Below are 15,389 nucleotides of genomic sequence, written 5' to 3'. Positions count from 1 at the left end.
AAATTTGTCGCTGTGATTCCCCCTGAACCCAGAGTACAGCGATAGTGGGGCTCCTGTGGGAGGATGTTTGCTCCCCGCTGAGAAGCCAGGCATGGCTGTAGGGTGAAGAGGCCCCTTGTGAAGGGACAGAACCTGAGGGGCTAAGGTTGCCTCGGGGACACTGTCTCTTGCTTACTCTGCTGTCGAGTTTTCTGGGTGGATATTTCAAAGTCTGTGGTTGCTCGTGTTGTCAAGAAAGCGGGAAGTGGGCTGAGGACGTAGCTCGGGGTAGAGGGCCTGCCCGGCATGCACAAGGCCCTGAGTTCAACCCCCAGCACCACAAAAATCGAACAAAAAACAGGAGAGTGAACGGGAGGGAGAATGCACTTTCCCAACCAGGGCTCAGACCAAGCCCCGCGCTAGTTGGGAGGCTTCGCAGATGGGCAGATGCGGCTCCGCCCCTCAGGGACAGGAGACTGCCCACCACTTCCGTCACCTCTAGGTGTCCATTCTCCTCTGAACAGCGGCACACCCAGGGGCAGCGTGTTCCAGGCAGGTGCTCAGTGACTTTGGCTGTCACTAACTCCGACTCCCGCCCGGTCCCGGGAGGCCTCACCCAGCACACGCGTCTCCGGGGGCTTCTCCCTGCCCTCCCGCTGTACCGCGACACGCTACTTACGAAGCCCTGAGCAAGAGTCCACTTTATTTCTCAGAAATGAAATCAAGTTTAAAACCAGAGCAACATAAATAGGTTTCGTTTCAGCCTTCGTTCACTGGGATGTAATCTTCCTCCCCGGCTGACGCGGTCGCAGACGGCAGGGTGCACAACCAGCTCCGAGTGGTTGTGCTTGGGGCGAAGCGCGTTATCTGGCATGTGTCGTGTGCGTCGGGGGAAGGGACACGGGAGTTAAAACGAATCCAAATAAAGACAAGAGGTTAATGCACAGCTGAAAACTTAACCACAGTACTAACAATCAAGCCGTAGCTTCAGTAAATGAACCCTGTACCGTGAAGAAATTGATCCAGGACGGGCAGACATTGTGAATCCGGGGGCTCAGGTCAAATAAAAGAATCCAGCTTCTCCTTCACCGGGAAGTCTGGGACTCTGCCTTGTCCCTGAGCTCCAGGGACATCTGTGTCTGGGGAGATGTTTTCAGACCCTCAGGCCCCTGTAAGCTCGCACTGCTCTGGCGAAGTCCCCGGCGTTCTGCTCTCGCTAACAAGCGTGGAAAGCACGTCCTCAAGAGCCCCCGTCACCCTGGCGGTCCGGCGGTGGCTGGTTCTCTTGTCCCATCTCTCATCTAACGTTCCGTCCACGTCCTCGGTTTTCACATGGTCCCGCACTCGGAGGGCAAGCAGTCTCCGTGAGCCTTCACGTGGGAATCCAGGGCCTCCTGATCCGGGAAGACTTTCCCGCAGATGCTGCAGGTGCCACCCTCGTCTTCCTTGTGCGAGCGCCGAACGTGGCTGTCGTGGGCAGCGTGGGACGCGAAAGATTTGCCGCAGTACTTGCACTTGAAGGGCTTCTCCCCGGAATGCTGCCTGATGTGTGTGCGGAGGATGCTGGAGGCAGTGAACTTCTGCAGAGGACAGAGAGCTGGAGAAAAAACGACTTCCCTGGGCTGGACCCCTGTGAGGAGGGGGCTGACTGCATTGCTACCGATCACTCACGTGCCCCTTAGTTGCCTAATGGATGAATCTTTTTTATTTGTCTTTTTGAGACAGGGTCTCGCTACGCAGTTCAGGCTGGTCTTGAGCTCACTTTGTAGCCCAGGCTGGTCTCGAACTCACAATGATCCTCCTGTCTCAGCTTCCTGAGTGCTGGGATTGTAGGTGTGCGCCACCACCCTGGCTCTGGTTTTCTTTTTTTAAGTAAAAAAAAAAAAACTGTACATTTTGAGATACTTGTACATATCTCGGTCAGTTGTAAACAATAACAAATTCTGTACACCCAAGAGCCAACTTCCCTCAGTGGCTACATCTTACAGTTCTAGAGCCCATCATTGTCCTGCGAACTCTCTCCCTCGTTTTCCTTTAGATGAGGCCGCCAACTATTTTGTTCTCCACTTCTACAGCTTTAGCAGGGCAAGACTGTCACATAAACGGGATCGTACAATAGGTGATCGTACAATCGCTCCAGGATTTGCTTTGTCACTCAGCATCCTTCTCCAGAGATCTGCCGAGGCTGTGTACCAGCTCGTTTCTCTCACTGCCCAGCAGTGCCCAGCGACAAGGGCAGCACACCCACTCAGCTTTGGTGCTCATCTGCTGTGGGACATCCGGGTCACTCCCAGTTCGGGGCTATTCTGAGTAAAACTGTGACTGACGTTGTCTGCAGGTTTGTGTGAACATAAAAGCCTGCGTCTCCCTGGGAGAAGCGCTCAGGAGAGCGGCGGCAGGGTGCTGGGACAGGTGGAAATTTGGTTGATCTTTCTGAGATGAGGTGTCCCCAGTTCCCCAGGGTCGGGGCCTCTAACTCACAACCCTCCGCCTCATCTCCCGGCAACGCCTGCGCGGCTGGTTTGTGGCTTCTACACCTGGCCATGTGCAGTTTTAAGAAACTGCCTGACTATTTTCCAGTGCAGCTTTAAATTTTAGATTCCTGGACATTTTACTGCGTTTGTTTATTTTACATATTCTTGGTCACATCTTCTCTTCCCCTTATTTATAACCTTTGGTCTCCTTTATTTCGATATAACTTTCTGACATTTGTACTTGGCGGTGTGTTGAAAACGTTCTGACTATGTACTGGGCTCAGTGGCAGTAATATAAAACAGGAGGTGAACTAGTGAACTTGAACACGGGTCTGGGAGGGACCAGTGGAGAGCGGGTGTCTGGTAGCAGGACCCCAGGGTTGTCAGGTGGGGAGGAGTCAGGTCACTGCACCGAACAAAGACCACCCGGGGTGCTCAGCCCTCAGGATAAGAGCTGGAATCGAATGCATCAGCCAGAATGCCAGGTCAGCCAGAATGCCAGGTCACGAGTAATTTAGCTGGCCTCGGCTTCCCCCTCAGAGCGCCCCTCTTTCCAGGTTAGCTAGAAGCACTGGGTGAGCATCAGAATTAGGATTCCAGAGACAGGGCGGTTTGTAGGGTATTTTGTCCTTGCTCTGAAAATCCCATGGGATGGGACACGATTACCCCTCAGGAAAGACCACATCCACCAAACCTCTGGCCACCTCCTCTATCTGTGCTGGGTTCCTATGGTTACTTATGTTTCAGCCTTGTTTTACTATGCTGATTTTTTTCTACAAGTACCAGTCTCCCTAAGCCTAGTAGAATTAATGTTTCATTCCTATGTGGGGTGTTTAGAAGTCCCGCTGAGACACTCTGTTTCTTTTATGACTTTAGCCGGGCGTGGTCGCGCACATCTGTAATCCCAGCACTCGGGAGGCTGAGGCAGGAGGATCATGGCGAGTTCGAGACCAGCCTGAGCTACAAAGTGAGCTCAAGGCCAGCCTGAACTGCATAGCGAGACCCTGCCTCAAAAAGACAAAAAAAAAAAAAGTTTTCTTTTATGACTTTAGTGCTCTGGGAAGCTGAGGCAGGAGGACTGCAGATTCTTGTCCAGCCAACAACTTAGGGACTCAGGGAGACCCTGCCTCGAAATATAAAAAAGGGCTGCAGATGAAGCTCAGCGTGCAGGCCCTGTGCTTCCCCACCCATGGGCGCCCACGCGGGCCTGCTCACCTTTGCACAGTACACGCACTGGTACGGCCGGTCTCCAGAGTGGACGCGCATGTGCTTGTTCAGGCTGGAAGACTGAGAGAAGCATTTCCCACACGTGGAGCACTAGGGTGAAAAGCAAGCAAAGCAGAGTTGAAACCGCACCTCCTTCCCCCGACAGTGAGTCTGTTTCAGCATCATGTTCGCAGGGGAGCGGGGCCTCAGGTCTACTGTCTGTAAACAGTGGGCTGCCCCATGCTGGGGCAATTCAGTGAGACTCCGGATCAAAAGCAAGTGAAATAAAATAAAGTTAAATAGCTGGGCATGGTGCTGCACGCCTGTAATCCCAGCACTCGGGAGGCTGAGGCAGGAGGATCGTTGCAAATTCCAGACCAGTCTGGGCTACAAAGTGAGCTCAAGGCCAGTGTGAACTGCACAGCGAGACCCTTCTCAAAAAGATAAAACAAAACGAAGTTCAGTAGGGCTGGGGATATAGCTCAGCAGTACAACGCCTGCCTGGAAAGTACGAGGTCCCGAGTTCGATTCCTGGTACCCACAAAAACAGAAACGAAGTTTACAAGGAAGCCACAGATGAAGTGTGGTGTGCTGCGGAGCACCTGACAGAGCGCAGTGCTTTGTGAGCCCGGTGTGGCACCGCACCTGCAACCCCAGGACTGCGGTAGGAAGATCTGAAGTCCACAAGTTCAAGCCCAGTGTGGGCACCTTAGTGGCTTCGGGAGACCTTATAAAAGGAAGGGCTAGAAACGCAGCGCAGCGCAAGGTCCTGGGTTCAATCTCTAGCATGGAAGGGCGAGGCAGAAACAACAAAAAGGCTTCTGGGAAAGCAAAGGCCTGGAGACGGAAAATTCTGAACTGGTGCACGAACTCAGTGCAGTTGCAGCTCCCAAGGACGACAGGGATTTTTTTCTGACACTTTAGTCGGTGCTCTTTTTGAAACCGATGTCACTTTTCAGGGCACTGGCCTCCGTTAATTTTCGCCGGTTAATTATTTAAGGAGAAAGGACACTCAGGTAGGAGGTGGCGAGATGGAGTTCCCAGCTTTTAGCTGCATACCCAGCATTTTCTGGCGTGAGCACATCAATGATTTTTCTGCTTAAAAATCACTTACCTAGGGACTGGGATGTAGCTCACTGGTAGGGCATAAATTAAGCATGTGCAAGCGCCTGGGTTCAATCTCCAGAACCAAAACCCAAGACAAAGAGAGTTCAAGGCCAGCCTGAACTACAGTGAGACCCTGTCTAAAAGAAGACAAAACAGGCCCAGGGGATACAACTCAGCGGCACAGCACCTGCCTGGCAAGCACAAGGTCCTGAGTTCAGTTCCCAGTACCCCCAAAAAACGACCCAACAGAACATTTCTTGAGAGCACATCTGCTGCACTTGTGTTTTCCTTCTAGTCTGGCTTAACCGTAATTTGCCTCCCAGCCCCTCCCAGGTGGGGTACACACGGCCACAGACAAGCACTCCGCCCGCCTGGCCCAGTGCTACTCTGCCGAGGAGTGCTATGTGCTGGGCCGGGCTGCGATCCTAGGGCCTGCAGCGTGCGAGGCAAGGACTCTGCCACTGACCTCAGCCTTAAACATAACACTGAGTAAGAAACCTCAACTTAGGAAAGAGGAGAGAGACCACGACAATTTTATGAACTTTACACCGTTTTTAAGAAAGGGAGGGGCTGGGGATTTAGCTCAGCGGCACAGCGCCTGTCTGGCAAGCGCAAGGTCGTGAGTTCGATTCCCGGTACCGGGGAGTGGGGGAGGGAAACAGGGCTCAATGTCACCACTTCCTTAAATGGCCCCAACAGAACAGGGACTCGAGAATAAGCTGTGTGCCCAAGCCTCTCCCCTCTCTCACTCGGGCAAAGCGGGTTCATCCCTTCTGCACCAAGCCTGGCAGAGCAAGCAGGGTCTGCGAGGGCAGATGGTGGCCCCTGAGCTCGTCATGAGGCCAGCCAGAGGCCTTGCACTCCTGAGCACACCTCAGCTTCCCCAGCCTGCAACTCCACCGTAGAGCCCTAGCCAGCAAGCTGAGAAGCCTGGGCCAGACCTCGGCACCATCGAAACAGGAAAAAAGAGAGGGGGGATTAGGGGTGCTGGCCTGTAATCCTAGCGCTCCAAAAGCTGAGGCAGGAGATCAGTGTGAGCTTGAGGTCTGCCTGGGCTGTATTGTGACACCCCCAAAGCTGGGTGTAGTGGCGCACACCTGTAATCCCAGCACTCAGGAGGCTGAGGCAGGAGGATCCTTGCGAGTTCGAGGCCAGCCTGGGCTAAAGCCAGCTCAAGGCCAGCCTGAACTGCATAGTGAGAGATTTTGTCTCAAAATAACCAAAAAACAAACCAAAAAACCCAAAACAACTCAAAAAAAAAAGGTAGGTAAAGACACACAACTATAAATACCTGCATGACTTCCAGACACAGGGCGAAGTACCATTACCTCTGATCACACACAACGCCTGGAGGGTCTTAACCCCGTGCCCCTTTAACACCCGCTGCACCTCCAGACTGCATCGGAGAGCCGGTTTGTCCTTCCAGGCTCAGCTCCCCAGAGCCTGCTCCCTGCCCCCGCGCAAACCCCTGCAGCGACCCCTCCAGCCCGGCTCACCTTGTGCGGCCGGTGCTTCTCGTGAACGTGGAGAACGTGGATGCGCAGGCGGTCCCGCTTCTCAAAGGACCGCTTACACAGCGAGCACGGGAACTTCCTGTCGCCCTGGTCCACGCAGGGCGTGTACTTGAGGTGCTTATCTCTGTAGTATTTGTAGGTGAACACCTTTCCGCATCTCTCGCATCTGTAACCTTCTGCGGACTCTGTCAGACACAGGGTGAGTGCCCGTGGGTTCAGGTGTCAGCTACCTTCCCTCCCCCACGACACTGTAAACATATACCGGCACACACCTACAGTACCAGCACTTGGGAGGCTGAGGCAGGAGAATCACTGCATGAGCTACATCGTGAGTTGAAGGCCAGCCTGAATGATACAGTGAGACCCTATCCCCCAAAAAACAAGCCAAGCATGGTGGCCCACAGCTGTAATCCCAGTACTAGGAAGGCTGAGGGAGGAGGACTGCTACAAGTTTGAGGCCAGCCTGCCCCACATAGTGAGCTCAAGGCCAGCCTGAACTACATAGTGAGACCTTGTTTGTTTTGAGACAGGGTCTTGCTGTGTGGCCTTGAAGTCCATCCCTCCTGCTTCAGCTTCCCCAAATGCTGGGGTTCTATTATAGATGTGAATCATACCTAGCTAAGATAAGGATTTTCTTTCCCTCTCTCCCTTTTTTTTTTTTTGTGGTACTGGGGATGGAACCCAGGGCCCTCACACTGAGCTGCATTTTCTGACCTTTTTTTTTTTTTTTGAGACAAGGTCTCACTATGCAGTTCAAAGCTCACTTTGTAGCACAGGCTGGTCTCAAACTCGCAACGATCCTCCTGACTCAGCCTCCCGAGTGCTGAGATTACAGGTGTGCGCCACAATGCCCGGCTTCCAGGTTTTTTTTTTTTTTTTTTTTTTTTTGAGACAGGGTCTCACTGTGCAGTTCAAACTGGTCTTGAGCTCTTTGTAGCCCATTCCTGATGTTTTGAGACAAGGTCTTGCTAAATTGCCCAAGGCCTGCTCAAAATTTCCTTCACTCCTGCTTTAGCCTCCCAGGGTGCTGGGAGTACAGTCCTGCCCTACCACACCCAGGTAAGATAAGGAAGTCCTAAGAAGTGTATCAATAATGCTGCTAGGCAGGATGGAGCATGCCTGTAATCAGCAGGATGGTGAGTTCAAGGCCAGCCTTGGACCACAAACAAGGCCCTGTCTCAAAAATCAAAGAATGAACTGTGATAATCCAATTGTACCTTAGATTGTAGCACTTATTCCTTAATAGAAATACAGGCTGCCAGGGATTTAGCTCAGCGGCACAGGTACAGCGCCTGGTAAGCGTGAGGTGGCCGGTTCAGTTCCCGGGGGAGGGGAGAGACATACAGGCTGTTCTTTTGTTTGCCAAAGTGCTTTTGTTGAAGAAAACCTATCAGCCCAATTTAAGAATAGTTCACATTTTTTTTCCCCTGAAGTGCTGGGGCTTGAGCTCATGCCCTTGAGCTACATCTCCAGCTCCATTTTATTTTGAGATAGATTTTTATTTTGTCTGGGCTGGCCTCTTTAACCCTCCTGTCTCAGCCTCCCAAGTAGCTGCGATTACAAGCATCTACCATCACAGTGGGTGGCACTACAGTTCTTGAACTTCCTGCCAGGCCTTGTTCCAAGGTTAGCTGATGGCAGTCTACCTCCCTCCTCACTCCCACAGGAGCAGCCGAAGCTACAGAGCTATTCACATTCAGAATAAGAGTGCAAACATTTTGGCTTTCTTAATACACGTGGGGTCTGCTGTGCTTTTGAAGGCTGAGTCCTAACAGCTGTGGACAGGGTCACTGAGTGACAGGCAGGCTCTGAGAGAAGCAAAGGTGCTCTTATCAGTGGAGGGGGCGGTTAGAGCAGAGGTCCTGGGGGACGGCCAGAGGTGTCTATGCACCGGGGGCAGGGGAGAGGACAGGGCCACCTACGAAAAGCACCCCGCCCACCTGGACACTCTGGATTCCAGGGTGTAAAGCGGCTTCACTAAGAAACCCACCACTGAGACCTCGGTCTGCCCCCGGGGAGAAAAGAGCCAGGGGGTCTATGCAAGAATCTGCAGATAGAGATCTTTTCTGTATCGGGCCAGCAGGGGCTTTGTTACATCCCAGGCGAGGTTTACAGGTGGTAGAGGAAATAAACCATTCCTTAAGTGAATAACCAGGAGGGGTGGGAGGGCTACAGCCAAGCGAGGGGTGCGGCCTGCTTGCTGGCCTATCACTTTCATTGAGGTGCTTAATACACTCGGCCCCTGCTGAGGGGCTTCCAGCTCAGAGCCAGCTACCATTGGTCAGAAATACCCGGCCTGCTTCCTGGACAGGGTAAGTGATTTTACAAATGAAAGCCCCGAAGCACAAAAACTGACCTTTACCAATGGGCTGCAGCCGGCTAGATTTCCTGTTCAGGTCTTAGGAAATATATTTGAATTTTATCCTAGTCCTTTTCTTTTTCCTTCTATCCTGATCTCTTTTTCTGCCAAGGAGCTTCCCAGCCCCGGTAATACTGACACTCTCCAGGACGGTTCGCTAGAAATTAAGAGCTATGGCCAGGCGTGGTGGCGCAGGCCTGTAATCCCAGCACTCGGATCGTCGCAAGTTCCAGACCAGCTTGGGCTACAAAGTGAGCTCAAGGCCAGCTTGAACTGCATAGCAAGACCCTGTCTCAAAAAGACAAATAAATAAAGAAATAAATAAAATAAAAAGTAAGAGCTGTCTCCAAGATGGTCGATTTCATGATGTGTACTTTTCTTAATAAAGAGTGGTCTTCACATCCCACACCTCCAGCCTGAAACACACACAGCTCTTGCACATTTGACTACCCCACACACACGGAGCCCAGACCTGATGGGGAAGCCCTCTCAAAAAACCTTTGGTCAAAACACACCCTTTTGGGAGAGCAGAGGACTTTAGAATTTAGATCTCTCCTGACTGAACCCAGGCCTTTGCACTGGGCTACGACCCGTCTCTTTTTTTAAATTTTTGGGCAGGATCTCATCAAGTTGCCCAGACCCTGCTCCAGCTTGAAACTTGTGGACCTCCTACTTCAGCCTCCCAGAGTGCTGGGGTAACAGGCGTGTAACCCCACGCCCGGTCAGATCTTTGTTATCCTGTCCCAGAATACTCATATTGCCGCAGGGGAGGGGCCCTCAGGGGTAGAGCCCTTGTCTGGCATGAATCCTGGGGTTAGACAACCCCAGCACCACAAAAACAAGCAGCAACAACAACAAAAAAATCATGCACACCGCATCTTTGCACCAAACTAGGTTGTTTACAAGTTCCCTTCCATTCAATGTCCACATCGCACCTCCCGGTGCCGTGGGCATCCACTGCCACCTGGCTCAGACCTGGAGCACCGGTGGCTCCACGCTGGCCTTCGTCCGCATCGCAAGCCCCACTGCGCCCTGCTGACGGCTTATCACGAGCACGACTGGCCTATGGAAGGCTATGGACACCGACAGTTCAACGCATACTGGAGGGTAACTTCTCAAAAGGGTGATAACATGGGGGGGTGTTATTCAACATGTCTTTTTCTCCAATCCATTTTCCACTTCTGCTTCAAATGCAGTTGGTACATTTCTGGAAGTGACTGCAATTCTTACTTGTTTTGGTCCCAAGTACGGCACAGAGAGCCCCAGTCTACCCTCACCCCACGCCCATGCCCCCCGAAGGAGTGGCACAGTTCACAAAACGATCCTGACAGCCCGCCCTGCTCAAACGGCTGGCTGGAAGACAGCAAGCTTCCTTCGAACCCCTGCCCGGAGCCCAGGCGGCCTCCCTCCCCCGCTGCCTCACTCCTTCACTCCCTCCCATTCCTAAGCAGCTCTCCCCAAGTTAGCTGTGAAGTCTTCCTCCTTCAGGGTCCTTCAGGACACACAGGCAGCGGGGCCCATCTCGGGGTTTGGGGTCATTTCCTGCCTGGAGGGTGTCAGTCTAGCTGGAGACAGGCCGGCAGACAGTCACCCTCCTGCCTGTCACTGCAATCTGCTGTTCTTTTACGTAAGCAATCGTGTCTGCCATCTCGGTTTCACACACCTCAGTGATTGACACGTGTCCTACCTAGAGGGTTACTAGCGCTCCAACCTTGAGAGCTTATTTAAAATGCAAACAGAGGCCTGGGGATGGAGTTAGTGGGAGAGCACTTGCCCTGCAGCCCCAAGCTCCTCCAACCCCACAAAATCAAATCCCAGAGGCTCACCCGGGGTAGGGGCCAAGTGGCGTGGTGGGCCTCTAGCTCCAGGCTGCTCAGATAGGGTCTGGGGGCCGGCAGCAGCCTCCTTAGGAAGGGTACAGAAAGGGCAGAGCCCACCCCCCATGAGAACCAGCTTCTTCACACAGTGCCCTTGCTAGGCGCGCATGGCCGTGCTCCAGGCTGCGGCAGCACCTGGCTCCGTGTCCTCTAACTCACCCGGACCCACAGCAGCACACACACTGTACCCTTGATATCTGGCACACACTGGAGGCATCTGAACAAAACAATGCTTAATGTTTACCAATTAAGCAACTCCCCTTAATTAACTTTTTTTTTTTTTTGGTTTTTGTCCGGTACCAGGAACCGAACTCATGACCTTGCGCTTGCCAGGCAGGCGCTTTGCCGCTGAGCTAAATCCCCTGCCCCCTTTTTTTTTTTTTTTTTGCAACAGGGTCTTGCTATGCAGTTCAGGCTGGCGTTAAGCTCACTTTGTAGCCCGGGCTGGCCTGGAACTCACAACGATCCTCCTGCCTCAGCCTCCCAAGTGCTGGGATTACAGGCGTGTGCCACCATGCCCAGCATCCACTGTTATTCTGAGCCCGAGCAGAGTCAAAACTGACTCGCCTAAGGCAGAGGAGGCATCCATTTATTTTATTTCTCTTGTCTTTTACTCTCAAGAAGGGGAGGGGGGTTGGAGGGCTGGGGTACCCCTATGAATAGGAGTAGCTCCAGCAGCTTTGGAAAGACCTGGAAAACATTGCCTTTATCAGGGCAACCCTCCCTCCCCGGTTAAGATTTTGACTGGTGAGTTCAGGGGAGAGCTCGGCCCCGCCCCAGGCCGGCCTGGGTGGGCAGGCAGAGCAGCACTCACCCTCTGCGGGCGCTGCCGGCTGCGCACCCTGCTCAGTGGCCTGCAGGCTCACGGGAATGTCCAGGAACTTCTCGTAGCAGTCTCCGTACCACACGAGCAGCTCTTGGTTCTGGCAAATGTCCTTGCAGCTCTCGTAAAATATCTGTCCTTGACACTGAACAGCAACCAAGTTCTGCTCCTTGGGGAAGCGGGCACAGTTGACGTAAGACATCCAGTTCCCGGTCTCCCTTCCATCTATGAAGTGGCTCAGGTGGCCACCTTCAAAGATCTAAAGGAAATAAAACACAAAGTTTGGGTCTGCACTTTTCTCTTTGAATCGGAAATTGGACTCAGCATCTTGCACTTGCCGCGCTGGCGCTGTGCCACTGAACTACATCCCCGGCTCTGTACATTTTTCTTTCCCCTAACCCACAAAACAAATTTACTAAGAAATGTGTAAGTGGGGCTGGAATTGTAGCTCAGCGGTGGTGTACTTTCCCAGCATGCTCGAGGCCCTAGGTTTGATCATCAGGACTGAAGAAGAAAAAGAAAATAATTGTAACCAAAGGCCGAGTGAGCATGAATACAAAGCACCAGTGATCCCAGCGACTGGGGGCGGGGGGCAGGAAGATCACTTAAGCTCAGGGACTGAGGGCCAGCACGGGCAAGGTAAAAGGTCCCGGCCTTAAAGAAAAAACTAACGTGGGGCTGGGGATTTAGCTCAGCGGCACAGCACCTGCCTGGCAAGTGCAAGGTCGTGAGTTCGATTCCCGGTACCAGGGAAAAAAAAAAAAAGAAAAAGAAAAAACTAAGGTATCTATATAGTATATGCCAAATATATTTATCTATAAATCAGATTTCTATATCATTACAAGTAGTACACATGTCTACAAGTGGTATAAATTTATTTCCTCTTTCTTTTTTGAGGCAGGGTCTCATTATGTAGCCCAGGCTGGCCTTGAACTCCCAGTAATCCTCCTGCCTCAGCCTCCCCAGGCAGGTACCGCGACGCCTGGAAGTACTGTAAATTTATTAAGGACATCTCTCTTTTTTTTTTGTTTTGCAGTATGAGGGATCGAACTCACGACCTTGCACTTGCCAGCAGGCGCTTATCCCACTGAGCTACATCCCCAGCCCCATTAAGGACATCTCTCTAGGTGATACGGCACTTTTACCAGTGCTTTTGCTAGGTGTGGTGGCACACACCTCTAACCCCAGCACTCAGGAGGCTGAGCGAGGAGGATTGCTATGACTTCCAGGCCAGCTGGGATACATACTGGTTCAAGGCCAGCCTGAACTAGCACGGTAGACACTATCCCAAAAATCAAAACAAAAATTCAATGAAAGATGGAGTTTGGGATACAACTCAGTGGCACAGTGCCTGCCTGGCAAGCATGAGGTCATGAGTTCGATTTGCAGTACCCTCAAAAAAAATTAATAAAATAGATTTTTAAAAGAGGGAGCAACCCCTTTGGGACTGCTCCTTTCTCTCGGGAGCCATTCCTATTCCCCATTTCTTTTCCCAATAAATTTCCCTACTCATAAAAAAAAATTAAACGAAAGATTAATGTTTTTATCACTTTCTCAATTCCCAAATTTTGTGAATGCATGCTAATTTCATAAGCAGAGGTAATAGAAATAAAGTTAATTTAATTCCACTACTTAAAGACACATTCCTCTATAGTAACAGAGCCATAATTTAATACAGTACTTCCTCCACCACCGGCCTCAAACTCATGATCCTGCTGCCTCAGTTTCTAAGTAGCTGGGACACCACACCCAGCCCTCTAATGTTTTACTATAAACAACCCCAAGATTAACATTTCCCACATAGCTTAAATTTCCGGTTTTTTCCTAAAACTACATTCCTATAACCGGAAATTCAGGGTCAAGGTGTTCTGAGCCATTTCAGGTATCGGGTATATTCTAACAAATGCGGTTCTCCTGCAGATGAACCAACTGCAGTGTCACCAGCATGCTCCAGACACTGTCACTGATTTGGAGCATGCCAGCACATAACAATCCACGGCTCGTTTTACAAGCAAAGACTACCAAAGTCTAAAATTCGTTTTTACTCCTTTTAACAGACTTCCAACACCATGCATTTAAAGCATCTGGTTTTGGACTCAGAGGGACAGGACCAAGATTCCCCCTGCGGCTGCCCTCCCCTTCCAGTACATCCACCGGAAGCACATTACCTCCCACACCACAGAATTGTCGCTGTGGGTCTTCAGTTCACTGGCGCTGATCACTTTTCCTTGAAAGGGCCCAAACCTGATTCCTTTGGCAAGGAAGCTACTGCAGAACACGCCGAAATGGGGCGTCGCACCCAGCATGGTCCGCATGAGGCAGAGACCTAGGGAAAGCCCGGGCAGGGAGACAAGACAGAATGAGGAAAGCGACTCCGCACTGGGTCCTGGAAGCCAGTCCAGCAAGCAGGCTGCCCACCTTCTGGAAGTTGAAGGGAGTCTCCATTCAGACTTTGAGGAAGACACTCCGACCCTGGGAAAAAAGGCAGGGTTAAACACTTCAAGAGAAACACATTCCCTACGAAATCCTTCTCTGAAGCCTTTTCGTCCTTTCTGCCTACAGCTAACCGTCATCCTGTTTATCTTATCGTTTTACTTCTTTGACACCGTTTCCCCTACGTTTCATGAGGGACTCAGAGCCCTTTTGTGAAGCTTATGTAATCCTGATTAACTCCATTTTGCAAACTTGAGAAATGGGACTCCGAGACAATGACTGCCTCATGTCGCAGCCGACAGCGCCCCGACTCTCGACTGGCACGCAGGGGCCTGGAGTGCGCCCGTTTGTCCTGGCCCTCGGCGCTCACGACATCACCCTTGGGACTCGTGAAGGCCAACGAGCAGGGCCCCAGAACTGATCCCAGAGCCCCACGCTCGGCTGGAGGTGACCCAGCGACCCCCCCCCCATTCACCTGAAGCGACTCCTCCCAGCGGGTCCCCCCTTAACCCCGCTCCCTGCCGGCGTCGGTGCCCTTTACCGGAGCTGTCGGCGGGCACCAGGAGGCCCGAGACGGCGTGGTGCAGGCTGGCTGGACACTCCAGGCTGGGCGCGACCCCGTACAGCACGAAATGCAGCTCCTCCTCGCTGAAGTGGAACCGGCGGCCAGGGGGCGGGCTGCCCTCCAGGCTCGGGGCTTTGGGGCTTTCCTCCGGCCGCTTGCGCGGGGAGGACCCCGGCTGCGAGGTCTGCAGTCCCTCTGGGAGAGCAGAGGCGTTCCCGGGGAGCAGAGGGATGAGGGTCTCAGGTCCCCAGCCCTGGCCGCTGTCTCTGGGCGCCCCCGCGGGAGCCAAGTCGTGGCCGCTCACGCCCGCATGCTCCTGGGGGTTCAGAAAGAGCGGCACCTCCCTGGGGAGGTGGGGGATCGGGTACCACAGCGGCAACTTGCTGTACCAGGGCAGGTCGAAGAGCGGCTCCCTTGGCAGTGCCAGGCCCGGGCTCAGCAAGGGCGACGCCACCCCGAAGGGGAAGGGGCTCACGGGCTGCGACGCGGACATCGCGGGCTCCAGCTGTCCGAAGGGCTGGAAGTCCTCTGGCGCGGCGGGCAGGGCGCCCCGGTAGTGGCCATAGGCTGGGAACGGCGAGTAGTAGGACGCCAGGCCCTGGGGGCTGCCCTGGAGCCTCTCGGCCGGGTGGCACACCTTGTCCTGGGGCTCGGGCTGCGCCGGCGGCCGCAGCGCCATCGCGGGGCACGCTCCGGGCTGCGGGAGGGCGAGGGCGGCTGAGCGCGGCCCCTCCAGCCCGGCCCGCACCCGGGTCTGGGTTCACCGCGCCAGCCGCCCGCCCCGGTCCCGCCAGCCCCGGCTCGCCGGGCGACCGAACGCAGAAGCAGCGCGGACAAAGACCCCACGGGACCCGCCCGGGGTCCCGGCCGGCTACAAGGCCCTGGTTAGTGTCGCCCTCGCCCTGCGTCCCAAATACCTCGAGCCGGCGCGCGGCTCCCTACTGCCGCGCTCTAACCTCGCCCCGCTTCCTCCGGCCCTGGCCACGCGGCCGCGCCGCACGCCCCTTCGAGCCCGCCGCCGCCCCAGTCTCCCCGGCCCGCCCTGACCTCTC

At 53.5% G+C, this 15,389-nt stretch overlaps 1 protein-coding gene across 1 annotated transcript in view; it reads right to left on the bottom strand.

The window, feature by feature from the left end:
- Nucleotides 1-675: 675 nt before the first annotated feature.
- Prdm14 (PR domain containing 14) overlaps nt 676-15,389 on the bottom strand; it is a gene marked incomplete at its 5' end in the record, with an annotated part of 20,463 nt that continues 5,749 nt past the window's right edge. Inside the window, 7 exon segments of the mRNA XM_005392110.2 lie at nt 676-1,559; nt 3,669-3,770; nt 6,263-6,465; nt 11,331-11,598; nt 13,508-13,665; nt 13,758-13,811; nt 14,314-15,034. Of these exon segments, the coding sequence (XP_005392167.1) occupies nt 1,308-1,559; nt 3,669-3,770; nt 6,263-6,465; nt 11,331-11,598; nt 13,508-13,665; nt 13,758-13,811; nt 14,314-15,016 (1,740 nt within the window). The 3' untranslated portion in view covers nt 676-1,307.

Source organism: Chinchilla lanigera, unplaced genomic scaffold, assembly GCF_000276665.1.
Source record: "Chinchilla lanigera isolate Chin_1 unplaced genomic scaffold, ChiLan1.0 scaffold00043, whole genome shotgun sequence".
NCBI lineage: Eukaryota > Metazoa > Chordata > Mammalia > Rodentia > Chinchillidae > Chinchilla > Chinchilla lanigera.
Note: the sequence above shows the minus strand (reverse complement) of the source record. Positions and strands in the feature narration are given on the sequence as shown.